Below are 12,084 nucleotides of genomic sequence, written 5' to 3'. Positions count from 1 at the left end.
GACGAGTTTGTAACTTGAGCCTAGGAGGGGCCACTGTAGGAAGGAGCCCCTCGCTGGGGCATATTTCCGGGGAGCGCAGGGCACCAGCCCTCGGCGTCCGGGCGCGGATGCGCCCTCGTGCGGAAGCTCGGTGTGCTGAGAGCCGTTCTGAGGCCTGGTCGGGGGGTGGGCAGAGGAGCCTGGGAGCCGGCCAGGCTGACGCGGGTAGCCCGGAGAGCCAGGCGGGGACACAGAAGGTCTCCCTAGGCTCGTAGTCTTTACGTCGCCCCAAGCTGCAGGCTTCTCGGAAGTCAGTGCCCCCGCATCTCCCAGCCTGCAGCAAAGCCCTGAGTTTTGCGCGGAGGGAGGCTCCCGGAAGGACCCTGGTGGCTCCTACTCTGGGGCCCCAGCAGAAGTCGGGGTGGGTGTGGGATGAGGGCAGGGAGCACCCTGGTCCTAGCACAGGCCGGGCAGAGGCCAGGCACCAGGCAGGTCCCAAGAGGCCTCCGAGGAAAAGGCTGAGGGGAGGGGAGAGAGGAGGTGCTCCCATCCAGCCTCCCCGAGGGCATTTCCCCTTCCTCTGCTCCTTAGCAAACTGAAAATCAGACGCTCCAGTCATGGACGGTCTGTGTCATCTTTCCCAACACGGCACCGCTTTTTCTCCGGGTCAACACAGTTGGCGAAGTCTATACACGAACGAACGATCGGACCATACCTGCGATAGGTTTGAGCGGAGGGTGGAAAGATACAGGACTTCCTCCGCCAGGTCACCTCCCTGATGTCCCGAACCCACTGGAGATGGTGGTGACAAGGGCGATATTAATCACTGAAACGTCTCCAACGCTACTAGGTGCTGGCACCCTCGTAAGAGCTCCCTCGGGTCGTGTCAGTCCTCCTCCTGGCTTGAAGACACAGAAGTCCTCACCGCTCCCATTCTGCAGACCGGACACTGAGGCCAGGAAGCTAACAGGAAGTGTTGCAGACAGGGGAACAGCCCCATTACAATACGGCTACTGTGTGTGGATGCCAAGGGCCCCGTGGAAGCTCTCTCCAGAACCCTCACGGCATCTTCGAAAGACGGAAGGGATGGGTTTGCCCATTTTACAGATGGGCACCAAACACCCCAGACAACAGAGGTCACAAAGAGCAGAACGGGGTGGGTGGGGGGGTTGGAATGCACATGCTTTCCTGCCAAGGTGGGTTCTCTGAGGCCTGACATCCTTGGGTGTCCTCAGCTGCTCTTCGAGGTATGTCTGGAGCAGGTTCCTGCTGCGTTGGGGGGTGGGGGGGTGGGGGGGGCATGAATATAACGCTCTGCTGAAGCCCAGAGAACAGGGCAGGATTTTCCAAATTACTGATTTCCTTAGAGCTCATATTGTCCCCAGCAGTCATTTCAAGGGTCTAAAACGGGCAGTCAGGGCACATCGCTAGGGCACATCAGCATCGTGGCCTGATGTACACCGTTGGCCGAGACCAAAGAACCACTGTTCTCCTGGTGTTCTGTAAACGCTGACGGCTAGCCGTGAGTCCTTCCTATGGCCTGGACTCTCCTGACCTGTGTCGGGTTCACTCGTCCTCAACCATAACCCTGCTTGATGATCCTACCATTTTGCAGTCGAGAAATGGGCCGAGAGAGCTAGAGGGGGCACGCCCGAGGTCACGCGAACCCTCCGCTGGCCTGTGTGGAGGCCCTCAGTTGGTGCGTGTGGATTCAGCTTAGAAAGGCTCGTTGAGGAGGTTGCCTGTAAAAACAACACGCAGGCAGAGAGAGAGCCCCCACGGGGCTGCTGGGAAAGGTAAGACCCAGGGCCAAGGGCCACTAAGCCAGGGGTCAGAGGGGCCTCTCTGGCCTCCGTGACCTCCCGCCTGGGTGGGCATACAGACTGAGCTCAAAGCTGTACCCCAGGCTGGGGCAGCCCTCCCCATGCTCCCCAACTCCGTTTCCTTAACAGGATCTGTGCGGCCAGGGGGCCAGTCCATCTGTCAGCCCGCCTCCTCCCCCCCACCCCCCCGCCCCGTGCCAGCTTTTCACACACACACAGTCCCGGGATCAAGTCCCCACCAGCCCGACACTGGCAGAACCACCCCAGCATCAGACATACGCATTCGAGAATCACACTCTACGCGGGCTGCGTCTCTCTGTGTTGGCCACGAAGCAGGAATGTCGCCGAAGCCCGGGAAAGGCTTGCACGAATCAGGGCAGTGGTGGCCGTCCTGACTGCAGTCTCTGAAACCCTGCAGCCTCCCTTACATGCCTATGTCAAAAAGCAAACGTTTCAAATGCCTTGGCGAGCCGAGGCCACGCAAAAAGGAGGCAGGCAGGGAACGCTTCTCGAAGTTTGGGGAAGCATTTCGAGTATGTGGTGCCCGAAGGCTTCCTCTGGTGGCACTGGTCCCCTGTGCCCTGCTCACCTGGAGGCTGCTCCCCCCTCACCCTGGCCCTGGCTGCACCCAGGGCATAGAACCTCGGGTCTCCACTTCTCCACGTCCACCGCGCCCTGAGAGTCAGGAGCGTCCCGCCTGGGACGACACAGGCACACGTTCCCTGAGGCGCGAGGCACAGGTGCTGAGACCCCCAGCGCATTCCGGAGAAAGTCAGTTCTCCCTGTTAATTAATGGGTCTCTTCTCAGGTCTCTCTTTGCACTCACCTCAGGTTTATGGTTATCAGTGAATTCCTGGCCAACACCCGCGCAGTGTTCTGGATTCGGAGTGGGTTTGAGGAGGGAGAAGGCAAGAACTCAGGCACTGGGGTTAGTTTCCACAGGGGACGTGGGGGTGTTCTGGGGACTCCGTGCTCTCTGCTTTGAATGCAGCTTACAAGCCTCTCCCAGGCCCAAAGGCGACCCCAGGCAATCTTGAGGTAAAAGAGAGGAGATGGGCCCCAAAAGATTTAGGAGCCAGGCACCAGAGTTCACAGGACCCCAGGACATTTGCTCCTCCCTCTCACTTCTGATCTTCATTTCTTACCAGCCAGATAGGAGAGTGGGGATAAGTGAGGGCCCGCTGCAGGAGCCTGACTACGCCCGAAAGGAAGGTGCCAGGCTGCCCCAAACGCCCTTACACCCACCTGGTCATTTTACACGTAAGAAGACTGACGCCAGCCAGGAGAAGTGGTTTGTTCACCTGGCATCATGTGGTCGTGGAATTCCTAGGCCAATGCTCAGGCAATTAGGGGATACGTGTCACCGTGATTTGGGTGTGGGTGGGGACAGGCTACTTGAACCAGGGGATGAGGACCACCTGGTGGCAGGCTCAGCTCTGGCCTCGGGAGAGGGGCCTGGGCTGGGCCACACCCCACACGTCCCTCTCCCCTCGAGAGCCGTGAGCGTGGGGCATGTCTTACAGGAAGCAGAGGCTCTCCGAGCTGCAGCCTCTATGGGGCTGGGAATGTTCGGGATTGTCAGAAGCCTGGGAGTCTTTCCCGGCGGCCCGTATCTATGACAACTGGACCCTGGGTAGAACCGGTCCAGGCAGCCAAGGCCAGTCGGGCACGCAGGGTTAACTCTGTAGGAAGCGGTCTCTGCTGTGGTGTTGGGGCTGCTCCCATTTTGTTGGCAGCAGCTCTGAGACCTGCCTGGTTCCACGTTACTGGATCAGGAGGGAACGTGGCTATTGCACGGGGCTTCGTGCTAAGTGAGCTCTGCGGACCGCAGAGCTGCCCGCCAGGAGTCCCAGCAGCCCGCGACCAACATTGCGGCCCTTCCATCGTCGGCCTCCTTTCCCCTTTTCCTGAAAGGCCCTGGACCTCCCGAGGACCCAGCGGCCGAAGCAAGGGGAGGGGAGCGGATACGTGGAGCAAGGACAGCCCGGGCCGGGCGCCGTCTCTGCGTCTTTGCGCGCCGGGTGGCAGGCGGCCCAGGGCAGCGGGAACTGGCAAAGCGGCCCCAGACGCCTCCACCGCCTCCACCGGGATGCTCGCTTTCCGCTGCTGCCGGATCTCCCCACCCCGAGGGAGGCGCCCGAGGCCGCTCAGTCCCCAGGCCCGAGGTCCTAGCGAGGCTGCTGAGGCGGGAGCGCTGAGCCCAGCGAGTTCTGAGCACCGTGTCCAGCTCCCCTGGCCGGCCTTCTGGGGGAGCTCACCCGCACCTACCCTGGCCCCTGGGCCTCGGGGTCAGGAAGCTTTCCGGGTTCCGAGGCGTCCCAGCGTGCCATGGCCTCACACACCCCTCCCTCTGCCGCCTCCAGAGGCCTGGAGAAAGCCCCGGACACAATCCCTCGAGCTGCCCATGTTCCTAGGGAAATGGAAGGGTGCTCGTCTCCCGGGCGGGCGGGGGTCCCTTCTTGAGCTGTTCACCGGGCCAGCGCCCCGGCACAGGCACTGCTCTCAGAGGGGCCTTCCCTGAGACAGAAGGTCCCCGGTGTGGCTTCAGTGGCAGCTCGGGTCTCGCCGAATTCTCTCCCATTTCTCTCCCCTTTATTTCCTGCGTGTCTCTCAAACCTCCGCTGAACTCCGAATCTTGAGAGGAGGACGCACTTTCAGGGGGGACTCTATGAAAAGCCTGGGGAAGGAGAAAGCCGGCTGGACTACCCTCCTGGAATCCAGAGGCAGCATCATCTGGAGAACAGGAACGAAATGGCCCCGGAGCGCAGGAGCTGGGCAGGGAGGGCCGGCCTCTGCTGCCGTTGGGAGCTGGGAGCGGGGGCCTCTTGGCCTCCCTCTCTTTCCTCGCCGGCTAGACCAGCTTACTCAACCAAGGCAAGGGGGCCTGGGAGCCTGCTGGAGGTCAGACACCAAGCGCAGGGGCTCCCCGATCCCGAGCACTATGAAAAGGAACAAAATGCAGCATTTAAGTCTTAACCACTAGTCACCTCTGGGGCCACAGATCCAAAGAATCTGTGTGGCACATATGGGGAAATTTATTACGTTCCTACCTCCCCCAGCACTACATCAGCATGACCTGGAGACAAACTGCCATGGTTAAAACAACACAAAACCAGGTTCTGTTCAACGCCACTGCACCAAGGAAAATCACTTTTTGGAAGAATCATCATCACCCGAAATGTTAAGCCCGCTTCGCCCTAAGCAAAGTACAGCTCACCTCCTTGGGTGGGAAACAAATCCCCAGTTTGGAGCCCCGGCCTCAAAACTCGCACTCAGAGACCAGCGGGGGATGGGGGGGGGGGGGGAATTGTGCCTTTGGGCCAGTGAAAGAGATAATAAAATCATCCCCTCACCCCCCTCCCGCCCTCCGCCCCAGCCACACCCCACAAATGGTTTCATTGCTATTAAAAAATTTTTAAAGACAAGATATCAAAACTGAAAAGGCAATCATCTCCCTGTGATTTACAGTCCTGAAAGAGTTGGTAAATTTAGAACTCCAAAAGCATTGTAAGTTACATTCGAAGGCCGAAGAGCCTCTACAGTTTTTCACTGCAGTAGGGTAAAGACTAAGAGACCATATGAAGACGTAAAGGGGTCTGAAATCCACCTCTGAGCTAACCACCACCAGAATCAATCCCCTTTGGACCCTCTCCGGCCCACTGCACGTTCTTTTCTGGAAAGCCATTACGATGGGGAAGGAAGTCCGCATTTTAGGAATCGGAGGGAAAGCAGGACTCCCCCCAGGTTCGTAGTTAACTAATGAAAAACTTGGGTCCTCCCTGTCTTTTGCTTCCGCAGCTGGGGATCGCTGGATTTGAGATGGAATGGTGGTACTATTTGTGTTGACAATGGCAATTTTTTTTTTTTTTTTTGCATTTAGCAAAACGTTTACAGCGAATAACGTGAAGGCGCCCAGTCCTTCAGGCATCCACGTCCAACCGGGATGTTTCTCAACTGCCTAGGCCAGGGTGGGATCTGAGTTCATGGAAAGTCCTTTCCGTCACTAACAAGACAACAGGGGAGCGTCCCCAGTCCCCTGCGGGCATCTGTATACGTCTATGCGTTCACCCACCTGCGTAACAAATATAATCAAAACAGGTGGATTTGCAAAACACCTTGTTTTTAAAAACTGCGAGAACACAAACACACTGTCCGCACTTGGGGCAGAAAAACAACATGGGTTTATTTTAAGGTAAGTACAACAATTAAGACCACATAAGACAAACACAGGTGAAGTTAAATTTTTAAAGTTTTTTTTTTTCTTTTAGGAATGCTCAGGGAGGAATCTACTATACAAAACCATCACACTCTGTAAATAAAAAGTATCAGATACTTGACTTCTTTATCCGCCAACAACAACAACAAAATAAATTATTTCCTTGTTTTGTAAAAGACCTACCACCGGGAAAAGAATTATGCCTCATAAGTGTACAGGGCGGTAAAAAAAAAAAAAAAAACCCACGTAGGTTTCTTAAATTTTCCTTTTGGGAGTTAGAAATGGTTGGGCAAGATGAAAACTTATCCAGTGAACTCAACTTTAAATATTATATTAATGGCTCTGAACAACAACAACAAAATAGCCTGATTACAAATGCACACATTTGTACAGCACGGTTAGAGAAATTTAAAATTACACACAGCACAGACGTGATCTATAGAGACCCCCCCCCCCCCATAGACCTATGGGGGTCTCTACAGAGAGAGTCATTACCGGGTCGCTCTGGGATTTGGTCCGTAACTTAATTTTTTTTTAAACCCCAGCTGCAGCATTCAGCACAACCATCCTGGAAGGAGGGGAGGGGGGCTTAAAACTCAATATTCATTTCGCCGGGCCGCGTCCCTTGTTGGGGGGGGGGGGTTCTTTTAGGACCTCGGAACCGGGGCAGCGAATTAAAGTTACCTGAAGCTTCACAGAGGACTGAGGCCGGGCGCGAGCTCTCTCTGCTCCTGAGTCTGAGAAAAAAAAAAGCTGGTGGGCATATTTTTTGGTTCTTTCTGCGCCTCTGCAGCCTGGACCGCCCGAGAGGCCCGGGTGTGGGAGACGCAGCCGGAGCGGGCCAGGCAGGTCAGTATTTCGTGCAGTCGTAGGAATAGGGGGCGGCGTGGCGGTAGAGCGCCGGCGTGGATCGGTAGGGCAGCTGACAGCTCGCGTTGGTGCCGACCTGCGGTTCCCCGAGGGCCGCGTTCTCCACCCCCAGCCGGTGGGAGTTGAACATCTCCCGGACGTTGGGAAAAGTCTGCTGCTGGGCCGCGAACGTGTGGCCCGGGAGGTGGTTCAGGTCCCCGCTGTGGTTGAGATACCAGGAGGCCGCCTGGGCCGCGGCGGCGGCGGCGGCGGCGGCGGCGGCGGCCGCGCCCCCGGGCTGGGGCGCCGGCTGGGGCTGGGGCGCCGGCGGGGGCGGCGGCGCCTGCGGGTGGTGGTGGCCGTGATGCTGGTGGTGGTGGCCCGCGGCGGCGGCGGCGGCGAGCGCGCCCTCCTGGCCTGCGGCGAGGTTGAGGGCGCTCAGGGGCGACGTGGGGCCGCCCGGGTGGTCCGAGAGGGCCTCGTCCAGCGCGGGCGGGACGCACATGTGCGCGGGCCGCTCGGCCCCGGTGTACAGGCTCATGGCGCGCATGCTGCACTGGTAGCCCCCCGCGCCCCCGGCCTCCAGGCCCTGCGCGCACGGCTGGCCGTAGGCGGCGGGCGGCGCGGCCGCGTACGACAGCGCCAGCGGCGGCACCACCAGGCCCGCGCGCCCGGACGCGGGGCTCAGCTCGCCGCCCGGCGGCGACGTTCGCAGCGTCATGATGTTCTCCACGCTGAAGCCGGGCAGCCCGTTGGGCGCGCCGGCGTGGTGCTCGGGCAGCGAGCCGTCGGGGGAGCCGGCGGGCGTGGAGGCCGCGCTGCGCGGACTGCCCTGCAGCGCGCTCTCGGGGCTCAGCGTCTCCACCTTGGTGATGGCCGGCAGCGCCGGCGACGCCGCCTCGGTCTTGATCACCAGCTTCTTCTCGACGTCCTTGGGGACGTCCGCTAGAGGGGGCCCGGCCGGGGCGCCCTTGGCCGCGGCCGGGGGCGGCTCCTTGAGGTGGGCCCGCTCCTCCTTGTCCTTGGGCACGTCCTTTTTCTTGAAGCGCCGGCGGCGCCGCAGGAAGCTGCCGTTCTCGAACATGTTGTAGGAGTCCGGGTCCAGCGTCCAGTAGCTGCCCTTGCCCGGCTTCTTGTCGTCGCGGGGCACCTTGACGAAGCACTCGTTGAGCGACAGGTTGTGGCGGATGCTGTTCTGCCAGCCCTGCTTGTTCTCGCGGTAGAAGGGGAAGCGGTCCATGATGAACTGGTAGATGCCGTTCAGGGTGATTTTCTTCTCGGGCGCGTTCTGGATGGCCATGGTGATGAGCGCGATGTAGCTGTAGGGCGGCTTGACGAGGTCCTTGGGCGCCGCGGGCTGGTGGTGGTGGTAGGGCGCGTAGGAGCGGCCCATGCCCGCGCCGTACTGCTCCGGGTGGCCGGAGTAGACGCCCATGGGGCTGGCCATGCCGCCGTAGCTGCCCGCCGCCCGGTAGTAGTTTTGCTCGCTCAAGTAGGGCACCACTCCCAAGGCGTTGGGGTCGGACACGGAGTAGCGCGCCTGCATGCTGCGTCCGAGACGGCTCGCCGCCGCCTGCGCGCACGGACCGCGGGGAAGGCCCTGCGAAAGCGAGAGAGAGCCAGGGAGCGAGAGGGCGAGAGGAAGGGAGCCGGCGGGGGTGGCGGGGCGGGGGCGCGGGGGGGGGGGGTGGGGGTGGGAAGGGGAGAGCCCCGGGCGCCGGGAAGCCTCGGGGGCGAGGCGGGGGAGGCGCCGGCGCTGGGCGCCCGCCCGCGCGCGGAGAAGGGGCGCTCAGTTGTCAGCGGACCGGGCGGATCGGCATCCTGGAGGGCGCGCCCCGGCGAGCGCAGCGCCGGCCCCTGCTCGCTCGCTCACTCGCTCGCTCGCTGGCTCTCGGGACCGGAGGGTGGCAGCCGGGGCGGGCGGCGGGGACGCAGTGGAGACGCCACGCGCGCAGCGGACCGAGGACGGCCCCTGTGTCCGCGCCAACGGGGGCAAGGCGGCTCTCCTAGCCCCCCAGCAAAGAGGCAGCCCCGAGGGTCAGCGAGCCGGGGTCCAGAGTGGCTGTCCCGCCGAGCCCGGAAAAAGAGGCAAAGTCCCTTTTAGGGATTGGGAAAAGTTTCAAAAGTCTTCTTGCTGAAAGCAAGTTTTTACTTTCGTCCGGCCACGCCCCCTCCGGGGACTTTGCACCAATAACGCGGCAGCTGTGGGGAGTCGGCACCAATCAGGGCGAGGAGCGCCGGAATCCGTCGGCTCTAAGACCCAGCTGCGCCGAACCAGACTTTTCTGCAGTTCAGGCTCAACTTGAGAAGATTTTTTTAAAAAGAGTGATATCTTATTAAAATTTATTTCATTATCACATTTTGGTTAATGGGCCAGCATGCCCCGGGGAGGGGGGGTGGTGGGAGGAAAGACACCCACGCTCCTTTGCAGATAAAGTTAATCTGAAATATAAAATCGAATCGATTAATGCAGTCCAATATCTCCCCCAAGACCTTGTAAGTAGCGAAGACCCTGGGACTGTTTTCCTTATTAATGAGTGACGAGGCGAATAATTAGATTTCCTAATTATGGGGGCCCAGGTGCGATGGATTCTAAGCGAGAGTCCTGGATTGGAATGCAGGCCCCCCCCCCCCCGCCCCTGGATGTTGTCATCATTGAAGCAAATAATTAATAATCAACAGAGAGTTTGCAGGTTTGGGCCGTCAAGATGACCTGTAAAGCTTTTCGAGGCAACTTCTGGAAACTGAATGAATGCCCCTCGCCTCCACGGGGGAGGCAGGCCGCGCCGGCTTGCAGGGGAGTGTCCGGGTGGGGAAGGGGCAAATACCTTGAGAATTTAATCCTCTAAGTGCGCCGCGGGTTCGGCAAATCGTCGGCGGCCCCGTGAGCAGTTTTGTGGGGTTCGGGGAAACAGAGCGGCCTCGTTCCGCCAATTTCCCGCATCCCCCAGCCGCGTCGACGCTTGCGGCCCCCACGTCCAGCTGCGCAGTGTCTCTCCCTTTTCCCAGAGATAAATTCCCTTGGACAAGCCGGCTCCCGCGCTCCCCGAAGCCGGGAACAATGCAGCCAGCCGCCCGGCCCAGGCAGAGCCCGCGAGGGGAAACCCGAGCCTGCTTCCCGCGGGGGCTGCGCCCCAAGACGCGCGTCCGCGGCGCGGGGCCGGGCGCGCTCGGGGCGAGGAAGCCGCCCCCAGCCCCGTCCGCTGGATCGCCAGCCCCGGGGCGCAGTGCCCACCTCCCGCTCCCGCCAAAGCCTCTTGGGGACTCTCCAGGCTGGCTTACTCTGCGCCGGTCCTTTTTGTTTGGCTGGCGCTTGATAAGGTGATTGGGGCACCAGGGCTCCGTGGGAGGACGGGGTAAGCCACCCCAAACGGCTGGGACACCTCCAGAGCTGATAGGGTCGAGATATTGACCTGGAGCGACGCGAGGTCGGCGCCCTTCAAAGCTTTCCCCTTTCCTCTGGGTACCCCGGAAAGTCAGTTCATCCGTGGACTGAATATTTATTCCCCCAACACCTCGGGCGATCGGATCACACTTACCCGCTTCCCCTGGAAGGGGAAGGACGCTCATAAGAAGGGCTAAAGGCTGGTCAGAACTCTTCTGGAGGTCGTCCCTCGGTTGGGTAGGGAAGAACAAAGATAAAACTTGCGTGGTTTGGGCCCCCACCGTACCCCTGTTCCGTCAGGCGCTCGCCTGATTCCCGGGAAAGGGGTGTGAGAGAATCCGAGGGCGCTCAGCTTTGGGGAGGCGAGAGAAGGCAGTGGAGACGTGCCATTCATTTTCAATAAAGGAACAAAAGAAAAGTGTTTGTGTGCGTCATCTATGAATGGTATGCTCTCCTGATGAATTCACAATCAGAGGCAAAGCACAAACCAGGTTCCTAGTCTCTTGAATAGTTCTGCTTCTGAAACACTATATTTTTTATGGGTGCCCCGAGTCTTTCTCCAACTTAATTTTTTTTTTTTTTTGCAACGAAGTAAAATAAAGTTTCCCAGTCCTCAGCTCACAGGTGAACGATTTGACTTTATTATTTTTTAATATGTTCAGCTCCATTTTATAAAATAAATATATATGTGTGTGTATATACATCTTCCTCCCGGACGGCCTGCCAGGCACCTCGATTTCTCACAATTTTACCGGAAATGCAAACTATTGACCAAGAAACACTCCTCGGTCTGTAGGCTTCCTGGAGAAATATTATTCCCTCTGCTTTTATGAGGTGCCTTAAAAAAAAAAAAAGCTTTATCACAGCACAGAGCGAAACCCAAAATAACTGTGGACCATGGAAAATAGATTCAAAAATGGTAGTTTCTGTCTGAGTTTGTATTTACAAGCGTGTCCAGGTTTAAAATAATGTCATCTGGAAAGCCCCTGCTTGAGTGGCCAAAATTATTATTGCCCCCCCACCCCCTCCCCCCACCCCCAAAAAAAAGCGGGGTGGGGAGGAAAGAAACCCTTACAATCCAGATAGAAAAGGTGAGAGAGACATTTTCCTTTGCCCCTGGAATTGGGTTTCTTCTCCGCTCGGTAGGACTCCGGGCGAGATGTTTGCACAGGTTATCATAACAACACCTTCCACACACCTGGACTTCGCGAAAACCATGTTTCCGATCTTTGCTTTAACCTGCCAGCGTATTTTGGATCGGGGGCTCCTAACTCATGGCTGATTGCTTCCCCTGCTCACGTAGTGGTCACGGAGCCCAGAGCGGAATCGGGCCGCAGAGGGCCGTGTGTGGTTCCAGAACGAAGAGCGACGATGAAGGCGGGCGAGAGTCGGGTCATGCCCCCCTCCCCCCACCTCCGTCCCCCCCCAGCCGACCGCGTAGCCTCCCCGCCCGGACGCGTTGGGCTCCTGGACGCCGCGGCCGCCGCGGGCCTGTGGTGTTGGCGCCATCTGAAGGCCAACCGGGGAACTACTCTGGAAAAGAAGAAGGAAACCCGGGCGTTCTGGTCGCAATGGAGGTGCTGCCACCGTCTGGATGCACGTGAGCATTGCAGCGCGGGAGTAGAAGCCTTCAAACACCTGTGGAGTCAGAGAGACGCTGAAAATAAAGTGCGTGCCCCGCCGCCGGTGGATTAAGAAGAAGTAAAACAGGGGCGCCTGGGTGGCTCAGTCGCTTAAGCGTCGGACTTCGGCTCAGGTCATGATCTCGCGGTTTGTGAGTTCGAGCCCCGCGTCCGGCTCCGTGCTGACAGCTCAGAGCCTGGAGCCTGCTT

The 12,084-nt window shown here is 59.1% G+C and overlaps 1 protein-coding gene across 1 annotated transcript; it reads right to left on the bottom strand.

The window, feature by feature from the left end:
- Positions 1-6,746: 6,746 nt before the first annotated feature.
- Positions 6,747-8,532, bottom strand: FOXC2 (forkhead box C2). Its single transcript, XM_053906727.1, has one exon. It carries the CDS (start codon positions 8,411-8,413, stop codon positions 6,869-6,871), a length of 1,545 nt encoding a protein of 514 aa, XP_053762702.1. The 5' UTR covers positions 8,414-8,532; the 3' UTR covers positions 6,747-6,868.
- Between the last annotated feature and the right edge of the window lie 3,552 nt (positions 8,533-12,084).

Source organism: Panthera pardus, unplaced genomic scaffold (assembly GCF_024362965.1).
Source record: "Panthera pardus isolate Hobbes unplaced genomic scaffold, ASM2436296v1 HiC_scaffold_19, whole genome shotgun sequence".
NCBI classification, from domain to species: Eukaryota; Metazoa; Chordata; class Mammalia; order Carnivora; family Felidae; genus Panthera; species Panthera pardus.
The sequence above is the reverse complement of the archived record's forward strand: the minus strand, read 5'-3'. Positions and strand labels throughout refer to the sequence as shown.